A 13,536-nucleotide genomic window follows, 5' to 3' on the forward strand; every position below is an offset into this window, starting at 1 on the left:
CAAACCCCAAACCCCCAATGGACTATTTCCCATACATTCAATCCAAGATCTTTTCTTACATTTTATTCATTTTTTTTAATTTAGAATATCAAGTCAAGGTAACAATATTTACTTTGGCAAAATAAAATCCAACATAAACACAACCATTAAGATGATTATCAGTTGGTCTAATTTTTTTTTCTTTTTGTTTTTGTTTACATCCATATGTAGTATTACTAATAATAATCATCTTAATGATTCCTAGTCATGAACGACTGCAACAAAATTGCACTTCTTTTTTATTCTAATATCATTCGTAAAAACAATAAGGAAACAAAAAAAAATGGCAACAACATGTTTTTGACATTGTGTCATTTTATCAGTCATTAGTCTTTGCATTATAATGGTTTCTCTCTGTCCCCTGCACATAAATATCATAGATCAGTAATGTTGTCTATTTTATGAACCTCTATTGGGTTTTTATCTTTTCTTTATTTATGATACTAGGCCTTCAAAATATTACAATTTCTCAAATACATTCCCCTATTGGATGGTTTGTGGTGTCACATGACTTGATGGAACCAGTGATGTCACATAAGGATTTTAGGGGTTCTTCTCATTTGTGTCTTCCTGTGAGAAATATTCTTTTATCTACCCAGATCTCTCGCTTTCTCTCTCTCTCTCTCTGTCTTTCTTTCTCTTCTGTCACAAACACAGACAAACTCAAATTCCGTTACCATTCGATCAGTGGCTGCAAAGTCGCCCAGGCTGTTCCGTCCCCGTGTCATTGTCATTCCGTGGGCGTACCAAGCATCCCTAACCCGTGTTCTAGCGCATTCCCCCATTAGCTGAAATAGCAGGTCCGAGTGACACGGTGCCAGCGCTATCGATTGATCGTGTCTGATTGATCGGGCGTGACTCGGCATTTCCACACAGTGGCACAGCGACTGTAATCCTAGCGACAGGACGGCTAATTGATCATCGCCCGTGTGTCATCACGTTTTTCGGCTTTTCCATTTGATCTCGCCCGTCGGGGCTGTTGTTCCGCTCGTCCTCCTGCAGACCTTAATTATCCTTAATGAGACTTTTTGTTTCATTCTTCTTCTTTTGTTGTTGGGTTTTTTTTTTTTTTTGTGTGTGTGTGGTATTTTGTTTTCCCCCCGTCTCATAAGGTCCCTTTAGTGTGTGTAATCCATCAAGAGTTTTCTCTGTCTCTGACTTCTCTCTCTCTCTCGCCCTCGCTCTCTCTTTCTCTCTCCCTGCTTGCCTCCACCTTTCTTTCGTTCTTTCTTTCGTTCTTTCTTTCTTTTCACTTTTATCAAGCTTGCTTAAACCTTTTCATTATCCCTCACACACACACACACACACACACACACACACACACACACACACAATTCAACAATTAACGTGTAATCCCTGCATTTCACCTTTCTAACATTACCACCTTCCCTCTGCATACATCAGCTCCTCTCTGTTGTATTGTCTGCTGCATCAATATTCACCTTCTCTCTGACAATCCTTCCCTATTTTCATCTTTGCCTTTCTTTTGATCTATCCCTTACTCACCTTTTCTTTTTTTCTTTTTTTTTATCTGCCTGTCTCTCTATACAACGCTCTCCTCCAGTTCCTCCTTTTTATCTTTCTTTGCATCTGTAGTCTCTGTGTTTGGTACGTTGGAATTGGAGTTGGTCGCGTTGTAGGCGTGGATGTAGCCCTGCGCGTGCCGCGCGGTGAAATCGCCTCCGCTCCCGCTGCTGGTCGTCGAGGTGCTGGTCGCCGAAGCGCATTGGACCAGCATGCCGTGGAGCGACTGGCTTCGCTTGGTCCAGATGACGCTCAGTCGCTTGGCGTAACTGTAGCAGGTGGTGGTGGCTATCTCGCCCATGTCGAAGGACGAGCTGCGCTTGGGCCGCAGGGCCCCGTGAATGGGGCTGCGGGAAGGCAAGGCGGGGCTCTGATAGGCCAAGGAAGAGTTCCACTGGCTGTCTCCGCATCCGCGTTTAACCACCACGCCACCTCCCGTGCTGAACCGCCTGTCGCTGACGTCCCCTCCGTTGTGAGGAGGTACAGCTAGGCTAAAACTGGCACGTTTGTTCACGTCTCTATTGGTGGAGCGTACTTTGAGCTGCCCCGCCCCTAACAGGCGTGATTGGCGGGGCAGTGTGGAGGGAGAGCAGTTTTTGGGGCTGTAATACAGGGGCGTTCTTTCAGTCTCTGGGGTATAGGGCGGCAGTGTCTTCTCCGAACCCGACCCTCCCCCTTGCCCTGCCCGGTACACGTCCAGGTTGACTTTGGGCTTGGGGAGAGTTTGGGGTTTAGATTTCGGAGGTGGTTTAGGGGGTGATCCCGCCCCTCTCTGTTTCTGAAGCATCCCATTGGGCAACACAACCATCATTACATCCCCGTTCCCGTTGCTCTGAGACAGGGCGTTACTTCCCTTGGCAGGAAGGGGTGGGGAAGAGGATCCGGAACAACCAACCTCATCTCCAAAGTCGTACTGGTCGTCATGGTTACTGCACACACGGTGACGCACCATCAACGCCACGGTGAACACCAGGAGCGTAACCACGACGACTCCGCCCACCAATATGGTCAGAGTTCCGCCCAGGAAATGCGCCTGTAGTGATCGGCAATCTGGGTAATTGTCCTTCGTGCTGAACTGGGTGCAACCCAGCACTTTTGTGGCCGCCAGCGACGTGATGGTGTCATCAAAAATGGCTAGGACACAGAGGTTGTAGTCTGCACCGGAGACCAAGTTCTTTAACAAGAAGCTGTCACTTGTGGATGGCAAGATTCTGAGAGAAAGAGAGAGGGAGGGACGAAGAGAGAGAGAGAGAGATTGCAGTTAAAAGAAATATCAGTAAAGCAAAGAGAAGATGTTGACTTAAATGAGGACGGAGGAGGACTGGAGGAGAGAGATGGGGATAGAAACTCAGGAGAGAGAGCGAGAGGGAAAAAAAAATTATCCAATCAAGTGGAGGAACAGAATAGAATTATGAAAAGTGAACGTTGTTCATAATGCATCATAATTTGGCGGATATCAGCATGGAAGAGCCAGGGGAGAATGGAGCAGCTCAACTCAAGTCCCACTAGAGAAGGAAATTAAGTCAATAACCCACAATAGGAAGACAGAGTGTGGTATGAAGGGTTATTTTCTATAATATCTGTGTTTCAGTGTGTGTGTGTGTGTGTGTGTGTGTGTGTGTGTGTGTGTGTAAAAGAGAAAGAGAGAGAGACTTTCTTTGAGTGTGGGTTTGGCGAATATGTGAGTTAAAAAGGAGAGCGGTTAAGGGAGAAGTCACATACCCTTTCTGTTTCTCTCTCTCCCTCTCCCTCTCTCTCTCTCTCTCTCTCTCTCTCTCTCTCTCTCTCTCTCTTTCGCACACATACATAGACACGCACACACATACATCTCTCTAAGTGTTCCATTATTGCCTTCATACTGGGCGCAGCATTGAGAACGTATCTGCGCTGGTGTTATGTTGTCACACAAACCTGTAGCCAGCGTTCAGGGAACCCTTCGTCTAACTTCACATAAACCGGGTAGAACAATACACAATATCTCTTGTCACTGACATGTAATTGCAAGTTCTTGCCAAGACTTTGAGCCATTTAAAATCCCCTATTAGTCACGGTTTTAACCACCACCCACCCTCTACCACCACCCTCCTCCATACTCCTTCTCTCTCTCTCCCCTTTATACATGACTCCTCTCGCCTCTTGATCACTCAATTACTCCCTCTCATCTCATTTCACCCTTTCGTTCCTCCTCCGTATACACACTCCCTCTCTCTCTCTCTCTCTCTCTCTCTCCCTCTCTCTCCGTCTGCATCAGCGACCTTTTCCTCTCTCTCTCTCTCTCTCTCTCTCTCTTTCCATCTCTTTTACTGTCCTCTATCAGTCTGTCTCTCCCTATATGTTTTTTTTCTCTATTCTTCCTCCACTCACTCAATTTTCCTTCTTTTTTTTTCTTCTTTTGAACATTTCCTCACTCACCAAGCCCTCCTCTCACCCCTCCCTCTTTCTTTCATTCCACATCTCTCTCTCTTTCTCTCTCTCTCTCTGTGCCAGCCTGAGTAATTCTGTCATTCTGGAGTTGAATTCTATTAAGCATGTCTGGCTGTAAATTATGAGTTAGTGGCCAAGGTCACCTCGCTCTCTCTCTCTCTCTCTCTCTCTCTCTCTCTCTCTCCGTGCTCTTATGTTTGGATATTTATGGATTTGCACTGAGTCAATATTTGCCCTTGTTTTGTTGTTGGTTTTTTTTTCCCGGCTATAGCTCAAGAGAAACGTGAAAAAAAAAGCCCTCTATGAAACATAAGCAAACATTAATGTCAAGGCCCTCATACACATGTAGTCATAACTGCAGTGATATCGCAAGGGCTCGAGCCAAGCGCCAATATGTCCTGTCTTGTTGTATGAGGATGAATGGGAAAACAGGCGGAATGTATGAATTTTGATACGATACGCGGAGGCGCAGTTTAACTAAAGCTCCGCCAGGGAAGTTCCGTTCGTGTCCTAGGGTGAATTTGACCAGTGGCTGTCATTGAAGGCTTAGCAAACCAGCGCCGCATATGAATGAGGGGCTAAGGATACTGACAGCCCGTACGCTGGCAATGTTTTGCCTCCTTAAAAATGCATAGAGACAGAGATTGTCAATATGTATACATATGTGTGTGCGCGCGCGCGTGTGTGTGTGTGTCTATTGAAGCTGTACAGCACCTTTGGGTTTTTATTTCTCGCCTTTTCTTTTTTTTTTTCTCGAGTTCACTTATTCTCGTGTACATTCATCTGAGGTGAAATATATCTCATAAAACATGAAAAAGGTAAATCCATATTTCTGTAGCTGAGCACATGTAGAAATAGCTTGGGACTGTTGGTGGTAGTGTTAGTTTGTGTGTGTGTGTGTGTGTGTGTGTGGTTGTATGTTTTCACATCTTGTGGATTGCTGTCTGGACAGTTGGAGACATGTATTGGCATGCCTTGCTCAGTAGGCCGTGTATAGCCAATCTGTACAGATCAAAGGACAAGGCAAATGGCGAATGATCAAATCTGTGTAAACATGCATAGACACGTGTGAGTGCAAATGCATGGCGACAGACATCTATGGACGCTTTTTTTTTTTTTTCCCCTTTTCATCCTGATACTTTTTCAGAGAAGAGACCGTCCAATCAGACGCACAGCCAGTGCTGTTGTCACACAGCTTTAGAAGAGGGGCTTGACCTTTCCATCTAGTGGCTCTTATTCTATGTGCGTGTGTGTGTGTGTACACACGCACTTGCATAGCCACGCTATGTCAGACAGAGAGAGAGTGCACACTGCCACGCGCACACACACACACACACACACACACACACACACAGCCCCACACGCAGAGCCACACATGCATGTGAATATACTGACACGATGCAGTAAGAACTGACAGGGGAGTATTTGTTAGGCTGATGACACAGAAACAGGCAATTATTAGAACCCTAGAGAGGGAGAAAAGAGAGAGAAATGAGATCAGCTGAGATGAGAGAGAAGTACTGGGCCACTTGTTTTTCTTTTTCTCTCCCCCTACGCTGTTCTCATCTGTCAGCTTTTCATTCATTTGTTCCTCATCCCATCTCATCTCATCTCATCTCTCTCTCTCTCTCTCTCTCTCTCTCTCTCTCTCTCACTAACCCCAATCCTGCCTCTGTCTGGTTTCTTGACCGTCTGTTCTCTCTTTTCCCTCTCATCAACACCCTCTCACATCACTCTATCACACCCAAACCTCTCTCTCTCTCTCTCTGTTTGTCCCTCAGTCTCATGCTTAGCTCTCCCTCTCCCTACCTCTCGGTGTTTGTTCTCATTTTCTGCTAGTTCACAGCAAGGCCCCTTTGTCTCTTGTGCTTTACAGAGCTTCACTTCCTGACACCTAACTTAATCCAGGTGGATAAAAGCTCCCTTCTCTCTCTCTCTCACTCTCTCTCTCTCTCTCTCTCTCTTTCTCTTTCCCCCTGCTGTCTCTTACCGTCAATGGGATAGGTTGTGACACACTTATTGGCTCTGCAGTTTAAGCGCATTTACAGACTTCATTATTCTCTCTCCAGAGTCTTCTGTCAAACTCTTCCTCTCTCTCTCTCTCTCTCTCTCTCTCTCTCTCTCTCTCTCTCTCATTTTCTGTTTCCCTCCCCTCCTCTTTATCCCTCTCTCCCCTTTGCTCGGACCTCCTGTCACTTACAATGTCCGTGTGACAGCCTCCCATAATTCCTCTCTCTCACTCGCTGTCTCTCTCTCTCTCTCTCTGTTTCTCTCTCTCATCATTGCCTGTGCTGGTAATCCTAACGGGACATAGTCAGGGTGAAGCTGTGTGTCAGTTGCTGTAGACATTGTCTCCTCAGGGCTAGGTTGTGATATATTGAACATGGTCTGAACACGTCTGATGGTGAATAGACTGAATATCCTGCCGGCCCTCGGGCGGGCGGCGAACACAAGCAAATTTATCTTTAATATAAACACCAAGTATGTTGCTAGGTTGTTAGAAATGATTGAAGTATGATAGAGACACATGGATTCCCCAGAACAGGACTAGGGTTCTAGTGTACAGCAGTAAAAAAAAAGAAAAAAAGAAAGAGAGAGAGAGCATGCAAAAATGGAAACAAGCATTCAAATCTGCTTCCTGACTGAGGTATGAGCACAAGCAGTAAGTCTGATTAAATGTGCTCCTTAATAATGCTCTGCACTGGCTTGAAATATAGAGTAGAGGAACAGAATCAAATGCCACCCTAAGTCTGTTTGACATTCTACGATACGGTAATCACCATGCAAACACAAACAAATATCTCCGAATAAGCAGAGCTTACATTTGTGCTGTTTCTCTGTCCTGCTCTTCATACATTACTGTGTGCATATCCTTTTAATCCATGTACACATGCATTTTTCACAAAGCAATTTGCATGAACTCTCTAATGAGTTTCGCTCTATCAATTTGGTTTTTTTTTGTGTGTGTGTGTGTGTGTGTCGTTTATAATAAGACACGCAGAGCCGTACGCGTGGTAATGTTGGTTTGCAATGAATGAGCGATATGTGGTCGTCATGGTAACAAGCTCGCTCGGCCGTTTTCGCTCACCTGTAAACCAACGTTTCGTCGGCTGTGCAGTTATACTGGATTTGGTACATCCACACCAGATAAGATCCAGACAGTCGTCCCCGATCCCACCGCACCTGAGCTGAAGTGGAGGTCACCCCCTGTACCCCCACCATTTGCTCTTCTCCGCCATCACCGCCTCCGTCCTCCGCGTCACTCTCTCTTTCCTCCTCCTCTCCCTCCTGCTGTTCCGGGGCAGTATTATCTGGGTTAGGGCTCTGTCCATTACCAGTCTTCCCTGTGGTAATATCAGATGACCCCGGGTCACGGACCAATGTCACGGTCCCGTTACCACGGTGAGGGAGTGGGATGACCTTCAGGTCAACCAAAGCAGTGGCTTCACCTGCAGCGTTGATGGCTATACAAGTGTAGGCTCCGTCGTCACGGGCTACAGTTACCAAGATCTCCAGGGTACCGTTGCGGAAGGAGGTGACGCGGCTGGAGTTAGCTACAATCCGGTCGTCGGGGGAGACCCAGTGCACCACTGGTTCAGGGTCACCAATGGCCCGACACTTTAGAGTCGCCCTTTGACCCTCGAGTACCCACAGTTTTTGAGTGTGACGCGTGATGAGAGGAGGCTCGCAGGTAAACTCCTCCTCTGGGATAGACCAGAAGTACCGCCCAGCCAAGTGGAGAGGCGTTGCACAAGTCTCCATGTCATCGCTGCGAACCAGGCGACGTAACCATAGTAACTCGCAGTTGCAGTGTAACGGGTTTCCCCCAAAGTTCAGGATGACTACAGCGTTGTATGGTGTGGGGCTGATTACGCCCGTCTGGGAACGGGCAAACAAGGGATCGGGGGGAAGGGTCCGCAGGCGGTTGGAGGTCATGTCAAGTCGTGCTAGTTTGTACAGCTCGCTAAAGGAACCCTCAGCTATTTGGTCAATGAGGTTGTGGTCCAAGTTGAGCGTGTGTAGACTGGCCATGTTCTGGATGGCATCCCAAGGTGCCTTGCGCAAGTTGTTGTAGGATAAATCCAGATCCTCTAGAGTGAGCAAGAAGTCATCAAAAGCTTCCGAGGAGATGTTGGTGAGCTGGTTGTTGTTGACAATGAGGTGTTGGAGGTTTAGTAATCCAGAGAGGTCACGTGGGCCGAGCTCGGTCAGACGGTTGGAGTCCAGATGGAGTGAACGCAGACTCTCCAGGTCGGCAAAGGCCATCGGTCGAATGTAGTTGATGGTGTTTCGGGACAGCGTCAAGTCCACCAGACCGGTCATGTTGGCAAAGTCTGCGCCTCCAACCTCTCGGATAAAGTTGTCCGCGAGACGAAGTTCGACGGTGCGACGGTCGATGTTGGGCGGGACAAACAAAAGGCCCTTGTCCGCGCAGAGCGTGCTTAGAGATTCCGACAGGTTCCGGCACACGCAGTGGAACGGACAGGCCGAAACCACGCCCCACGTCTCCCCTGCCAGTGCTCCTGGGATTTGGCCAATGAGGACGGGTAACAGGCACACGCACGTGACCAGTGTCAGCCAGTGAAATGAGGGAGGGGACGTGGTTATGTGGGACGGGGGAGGGAAGCAGACGCAGGGATACTTTGGCCACAGGCAAAGAGAGGGTGGGCGGAGTTTGCGGGATGTTTTGAGGACAGACTGTCCGAGATGAATAGATGAATAAGGAGGAAGAGAAGAAGAGCGATTGTGACTGGCAGGATGGCACAGAATGATGGACGGATGTGACTTTTTGAGTGGGTGTGGGGGTGGGGAGTCTGGCATGGTAGAAAAGGAGTTATCCACAGACCTAGGATTAAAACAGAGAAAGAGAGAATGTTATGTTATTTTCGTGTGTTTGTGTGTGTGTGTGTGTTCATGTCTCATGCTTTCTCAAAAATCTTTTTATCTTAGATCAACCCTGAAGTCATATTGGAATCCATTCTGACTGTATTTCAGTCTGTGTACATTCACGTGTGTACATTAGTGTAGGTGAGTGTGTGTGTGTATGAGTGTGTGTGTCTGTGTGTGTTTTCCATTTTCCCTCTGTTTGTGGCTCGGTGCATTATAGAGTAGCACTCTCCTCACACTGTGCAATCTCCATGCGGTCCCTATCTGCTTTATAGCGCGTGAAATTTCTGTAAAGCATTGTGGTGTATGAATGCTACTGTAGACCCCACAGCCCACCACTCTCCAGAGAGACTGAATCACAAACCACAATCTCACTTTCTCACACAGACCATTACCAAGCCTCTATAACCACAACTTCTCAGAAAAGCGCTCAGTAACATCCCGAAACGTCTCAGACAAGTAGAGTGGAGTGCAACAAACACAACGGTTTCACCAGACAAAACCAGCATCTGGAGGAAAACTGCATATCATATATATATAACGCATCCCTAAAAAGGTGGAATCACTATAACCACTTATCATTTACCCAAACAGAAAACAGTCTAAGTTCAACTCCTGTGTTAGGCCCGCCAGGTTAAGAAAAAAAAAGACCAGCGCTTCTTCCTGACTCAAACCAGAACCAGCACACCGTCCCACTGCACCCAGTTTTCCTCTCATGATTACGGAGATTACGGTGATTATATCACTGGCACGAACTGAAAGCTCCACGCAGATTCTTGGTAAAGATACAGTCAACACTAACACCCCAGTGTATGAACAACAACAAAAAAAACCATAATAAATATCTAAGTTTCCTAATGAGGAAACATGCTTGTGCCAAAAGGACAGGCACCATTAAGCCAGCCTGAGTGCCGAGACTGAGGTTTGGATGCCCAGACCCCATGAATGGTAGAAATGGCGTCATGCCAAAGAAACACGAGCTTGAACAAACAGAAGCAGAGAAGAGCTCTTCTGTGTAACAGCGGTATCATAAACAGTAGCGATAGAACGTAACAATAGCACAATAACTGTTTTCAAAGAAATAGCACGAACACCTGGGTGTCCTATTGAATTCCGAAGAGAATTGTGTAAGAAGAAGAGAAATGTGATATCATTTTACTAAGTGCTAAAGAATGAACAATAGTAAAATGACGTTAATCCATTCCTGTTCATGCATACCCCGAGTAGCCCACGAGTGAACAAGGGAAAACACAAGGTCATGAGTGATTGAAATTGAGTGATAATGAGTTCCAACTAAGCATGGTCAATGCATTAATGATTCAGTATTAAGATATTGTTTTCCCTGTGACAATCTTTGCTGTCACTGTCGAGTTTTCTGTAGATTCAGACACAGAGAGAGAGAGAGCGAGAGAGAGATTCATTGGAGGAGTCTAGGTAAGCCACTGCAGAACCTCTGCTATGTTCTGCTCCGAAGCCAACAAAATCATTTAAAAGTACAACACATCCACAGTTGACCAGGGACTCTCACCTCGACTACACAGAGAGCTGTCTGTATTAATATAAAGAAACCAGACCTTGTAACAGAACAAACTCGCAGTGGACCATGAGCAAGTATGTCAGAGTATGTTTACAACTGATGGGCAGAGGAGAGAGAAAGAGAGAGACAGAGACAAAGACAGAGAGAGAGAGAGAGAGAGAGAGAGAGGAAGACAGAGGACGAGAGATATGAGAAATTGAGGATTATTTGCTAATTGAAATGTTTTATATCAGTCTAGTAAATATCCCAAATGCTAGCTAATCAGATTTAAAATAAGTAAATCAGGGACTTGGCTCAGTGTTTTTTTTTGCACTTACTCTCAATAACAGCAGATTTACTATTCACCAAACTGTCCAAAGAGATTGCAAGATCTTTAGCACCGGGGAGGCAAGATTAAAATTATATTCATATTCACGGCAGCGCTCAGAGATTTATGCAAACAAACAGAGAAAAAAAAACAGAGCAGAAAATAGCAAGCAAACAAATAATCATTAAACACACATTTTTTTTTTTTTTTGGAAGCGCCACGATACCAGCATCAATTTCACTCGAGTAGTTCCATGATGGTTACACACTAATCGGTGGTCATTATATGTTTATTACATCATAATTACACTTTCTTACTGTTTGAATAGTTTAACCTTACTCGCACCGTTAGAGGAACATCTAACCCCTGTTACAAGCCATTATGCCACTAGAATGAGTACGTTGTGTTGCTTACTGTAGCCACATTAGATTAGCATAACGTGCATGTCTCTCGATATTACAGATTGCCTTGGGTCGATTGATTCAGTCCATTTGAAAAAGCCTGTGATCACATTAGACAGGTTATGGTCAGAGGAGAAGGGAGTCAGCATTGTGGAGCAGGGCCTCAGCTGGAACAATGCTGCAGAGAACACAGGCTGTCTGAAACTAGAGAGGGCAATACCCTCTGGAGAGAGAGAGAGAGAGAGAGAGAGAGAGAGAACAGTGTCTGCTACTGCAAGAAATAGGAGAGAATAGGCGGCCCAAATGGGGGCAGAGGGAAAGGCAGAAAGAGAGAGGATTTAAGAAACGAGAGAACAGCGGAGACGGATTGAGCTAAGGGACGAGGCAGAATGGTACGGAAGGATGCATTGGAGGAAGAGAGAAAGAATACGGAAGAACGAAACGTTCCGGGGTTTTTTTTTTCCCCACTCGTTTTTTTCTACCCGTCTTCCTGCGACCATTTGATTCGTTCGGCCGTGTTTCCCTCTTCTCTTTTTCGACCCCTCCTCTCTTTCTCTTTCTCTCTTCTTGGCCCCTTGTATTGTTCCCTTTATCACCTGTTCCCTCTTTCTTCAGTCTGCCCTTGAAGTAACCTAAGAGGTGATGGTGCATCAGTCAAAGCAGGCCCCCCCCCCCATCTCTCTCTCCCTCCCTTTCTCTCTCTCTCTCTCTCTCTCTCTCTCTCTCTCTTGTTCTCTCTGAAAGCCTGGGCCACCTGAGAGGGGAGCAGCTGAAACAGATCTTGTCTCCCTCCTTCATCGATCCATCCTGCCAAGATAGATAGCAGACCTTCCTTTACATTATCATTCCTCTTCTTCCTCCCCTCCCCTCTTCTTCTCTCTCTCTCTCTCTCTCTCCCTCTCTCTCTCCCTCCAACTTTCTTTCCTCTGTGCTGACTTTCACTGAACTATCTGTGCGTGTGAGCATGTGTGTCCGTGTGAGCGTGTGAGCGTGTGAGCGTGTGAGCTTGTGTATGTGTGCGTGTGCGCGTGTGTGTGTGTGTATGTGTGTGTGTGTGAGCTTGTGTATGTGTGCGTGTGCGCGTGTGTGTGTGTGTGTGTATGTGTGTGTGTGTGTGTGTGCGTGTGTGTGTGTGTGTGTGTGTTTATTCTGTCTGGATGTATTTGTCTCTCTTTCTGTGCTCTTCTGACTTTGTGCATGCCAGCACCGGCCTTAGTATAGGCAGCACTAATTTTCCTCTCGGGCACCTCCCGGGGTGAAAGCCTCTGTGTGTGTGTGTGTGTGTGTGTGTGTGTGTGTGTGTGTAGGACAATAAGAGCCAGTTATGTCTCTACAAAAACCATTATGTCGCCTGTAACTCATTTTTCGGGATGGGAAAGGACAAAAAGTACAAAGCATCAGTCAGTAGTATCCAGTGTGCAGTGTGTATGTGTTTGTGTTTGTGGGTGTGTGTGTGTGTGTGTGTATTCTGGCTCTTTCACTAATGTGTAACATATTTGGCCATCCAGCGGGGACATCTTTCTGCACTTAACAACTCCCTCAGCCCCTACTGTCAACACACACACACACACGTGCACGCACACACACACACACACACACACACACACACTCACACTTAGCAGCTCCCACTGTGCCACTTTCACCAATACCCCAACACTGATGGCTAGCTATTAGAAACACACACACACACATACACACACACACACACACAGAAGCAACACAAACATGCAAATTTACACCCCTAAATTTGCACAGTATGAACATTTTGCTTTTATGTGTGCGCTCACACACACACACAAACACAGACAAATTCTGAGTGGCTGTTTCAGGCATTAGTGAGTTGCTTGACATCTGTGGAGAAGAAGACAAAATGGCTGCCTTGATTTAACTGTGGGGCTTCAGTGTTTTATAAGCACAGAACTGCTGTCATTCACATATGAATCACCTCCTCTGTTCATTCACACACACACACACACAGTTACACGCTGCTCTTTTAACAGCTGCGCTACGTCATCATATGCCACATATATATGACTAACTTGACTATAAACCAGTAAACTTGATAAACCCTCTTATGGTTTTATAAGTCTTAGAAAATCTTCTTTAGATTTGCATCACTGCTTGTCATTTTTCTTTGTCTTTTCTGGACTTTCATGATGTGAACTTTATCTGTTGTTCTTTGAGGGGAAAAAAAAAAAAAAAAAAGAAATGTTTTCGTCTACGAAAAGATATCGATACTAGAGTACGCAATAGCTCTGAACTTCAAGGGTTTTGTTGAAGTAATTTTTTATTTAACTGTTTTTTTATATTTGTTCCCCTTGAGTTTTGTTTGCAGTTGTTTTGTTATTTTGGCTTTTTTTTTGGGGGGGGGGGGGGGGGGGGGCTTTAGTCGAGGTTGCTGATAGCTCTGTCTGACT

The 13,536-nt window shown here is 45.9% G+C and overlaps 2 protein-coding genes across 2 annotated transcripts in view; one reads left to right on the plus strand and one right to left on the minus strand.

Moving 5' to 3' along the window:
* Positions 1-13,536, plus strand: part of pcxb (pyruvate carboxylase b) — a 130,639-nt gene that overhangs the window by 75,327 nt on the left and 41,776 nt on the right. The gene's annotated exons all lie outside the window — the stretch shown is intronic.
* On the minus strand, positions 1,583-8,808 carry LOC115817054 (leucine-rich repeat and fibronectin type-III domain-containing protein 4). The gene is made up of 2 exons (XM_030780295.1): positions 7,076-8,808; positions 1,583-2,774 (listed from the first exon to the last, which is right to left on the minus strand). Exons 1-2 carry the CDS (start codon positions 8,806-8,808, stop codon positions 1,583-1,585), a joined length of 2,925 nt encoding a protein of 974 aa, XP_030636155.1.

Source organism: Chanos chanos, chromosome 7, assembly GCF_902362185.1.
Source record: "Chanos chanos chromosome 7, fChaCha1.1, whole genome shotgun sequence".
Lineage (NCBI taxonomy): Eukaryota > Metazoa > Chordata > Actinopteri > Gonorynchiformes > Chanidae > Chanos > Chanos chanos.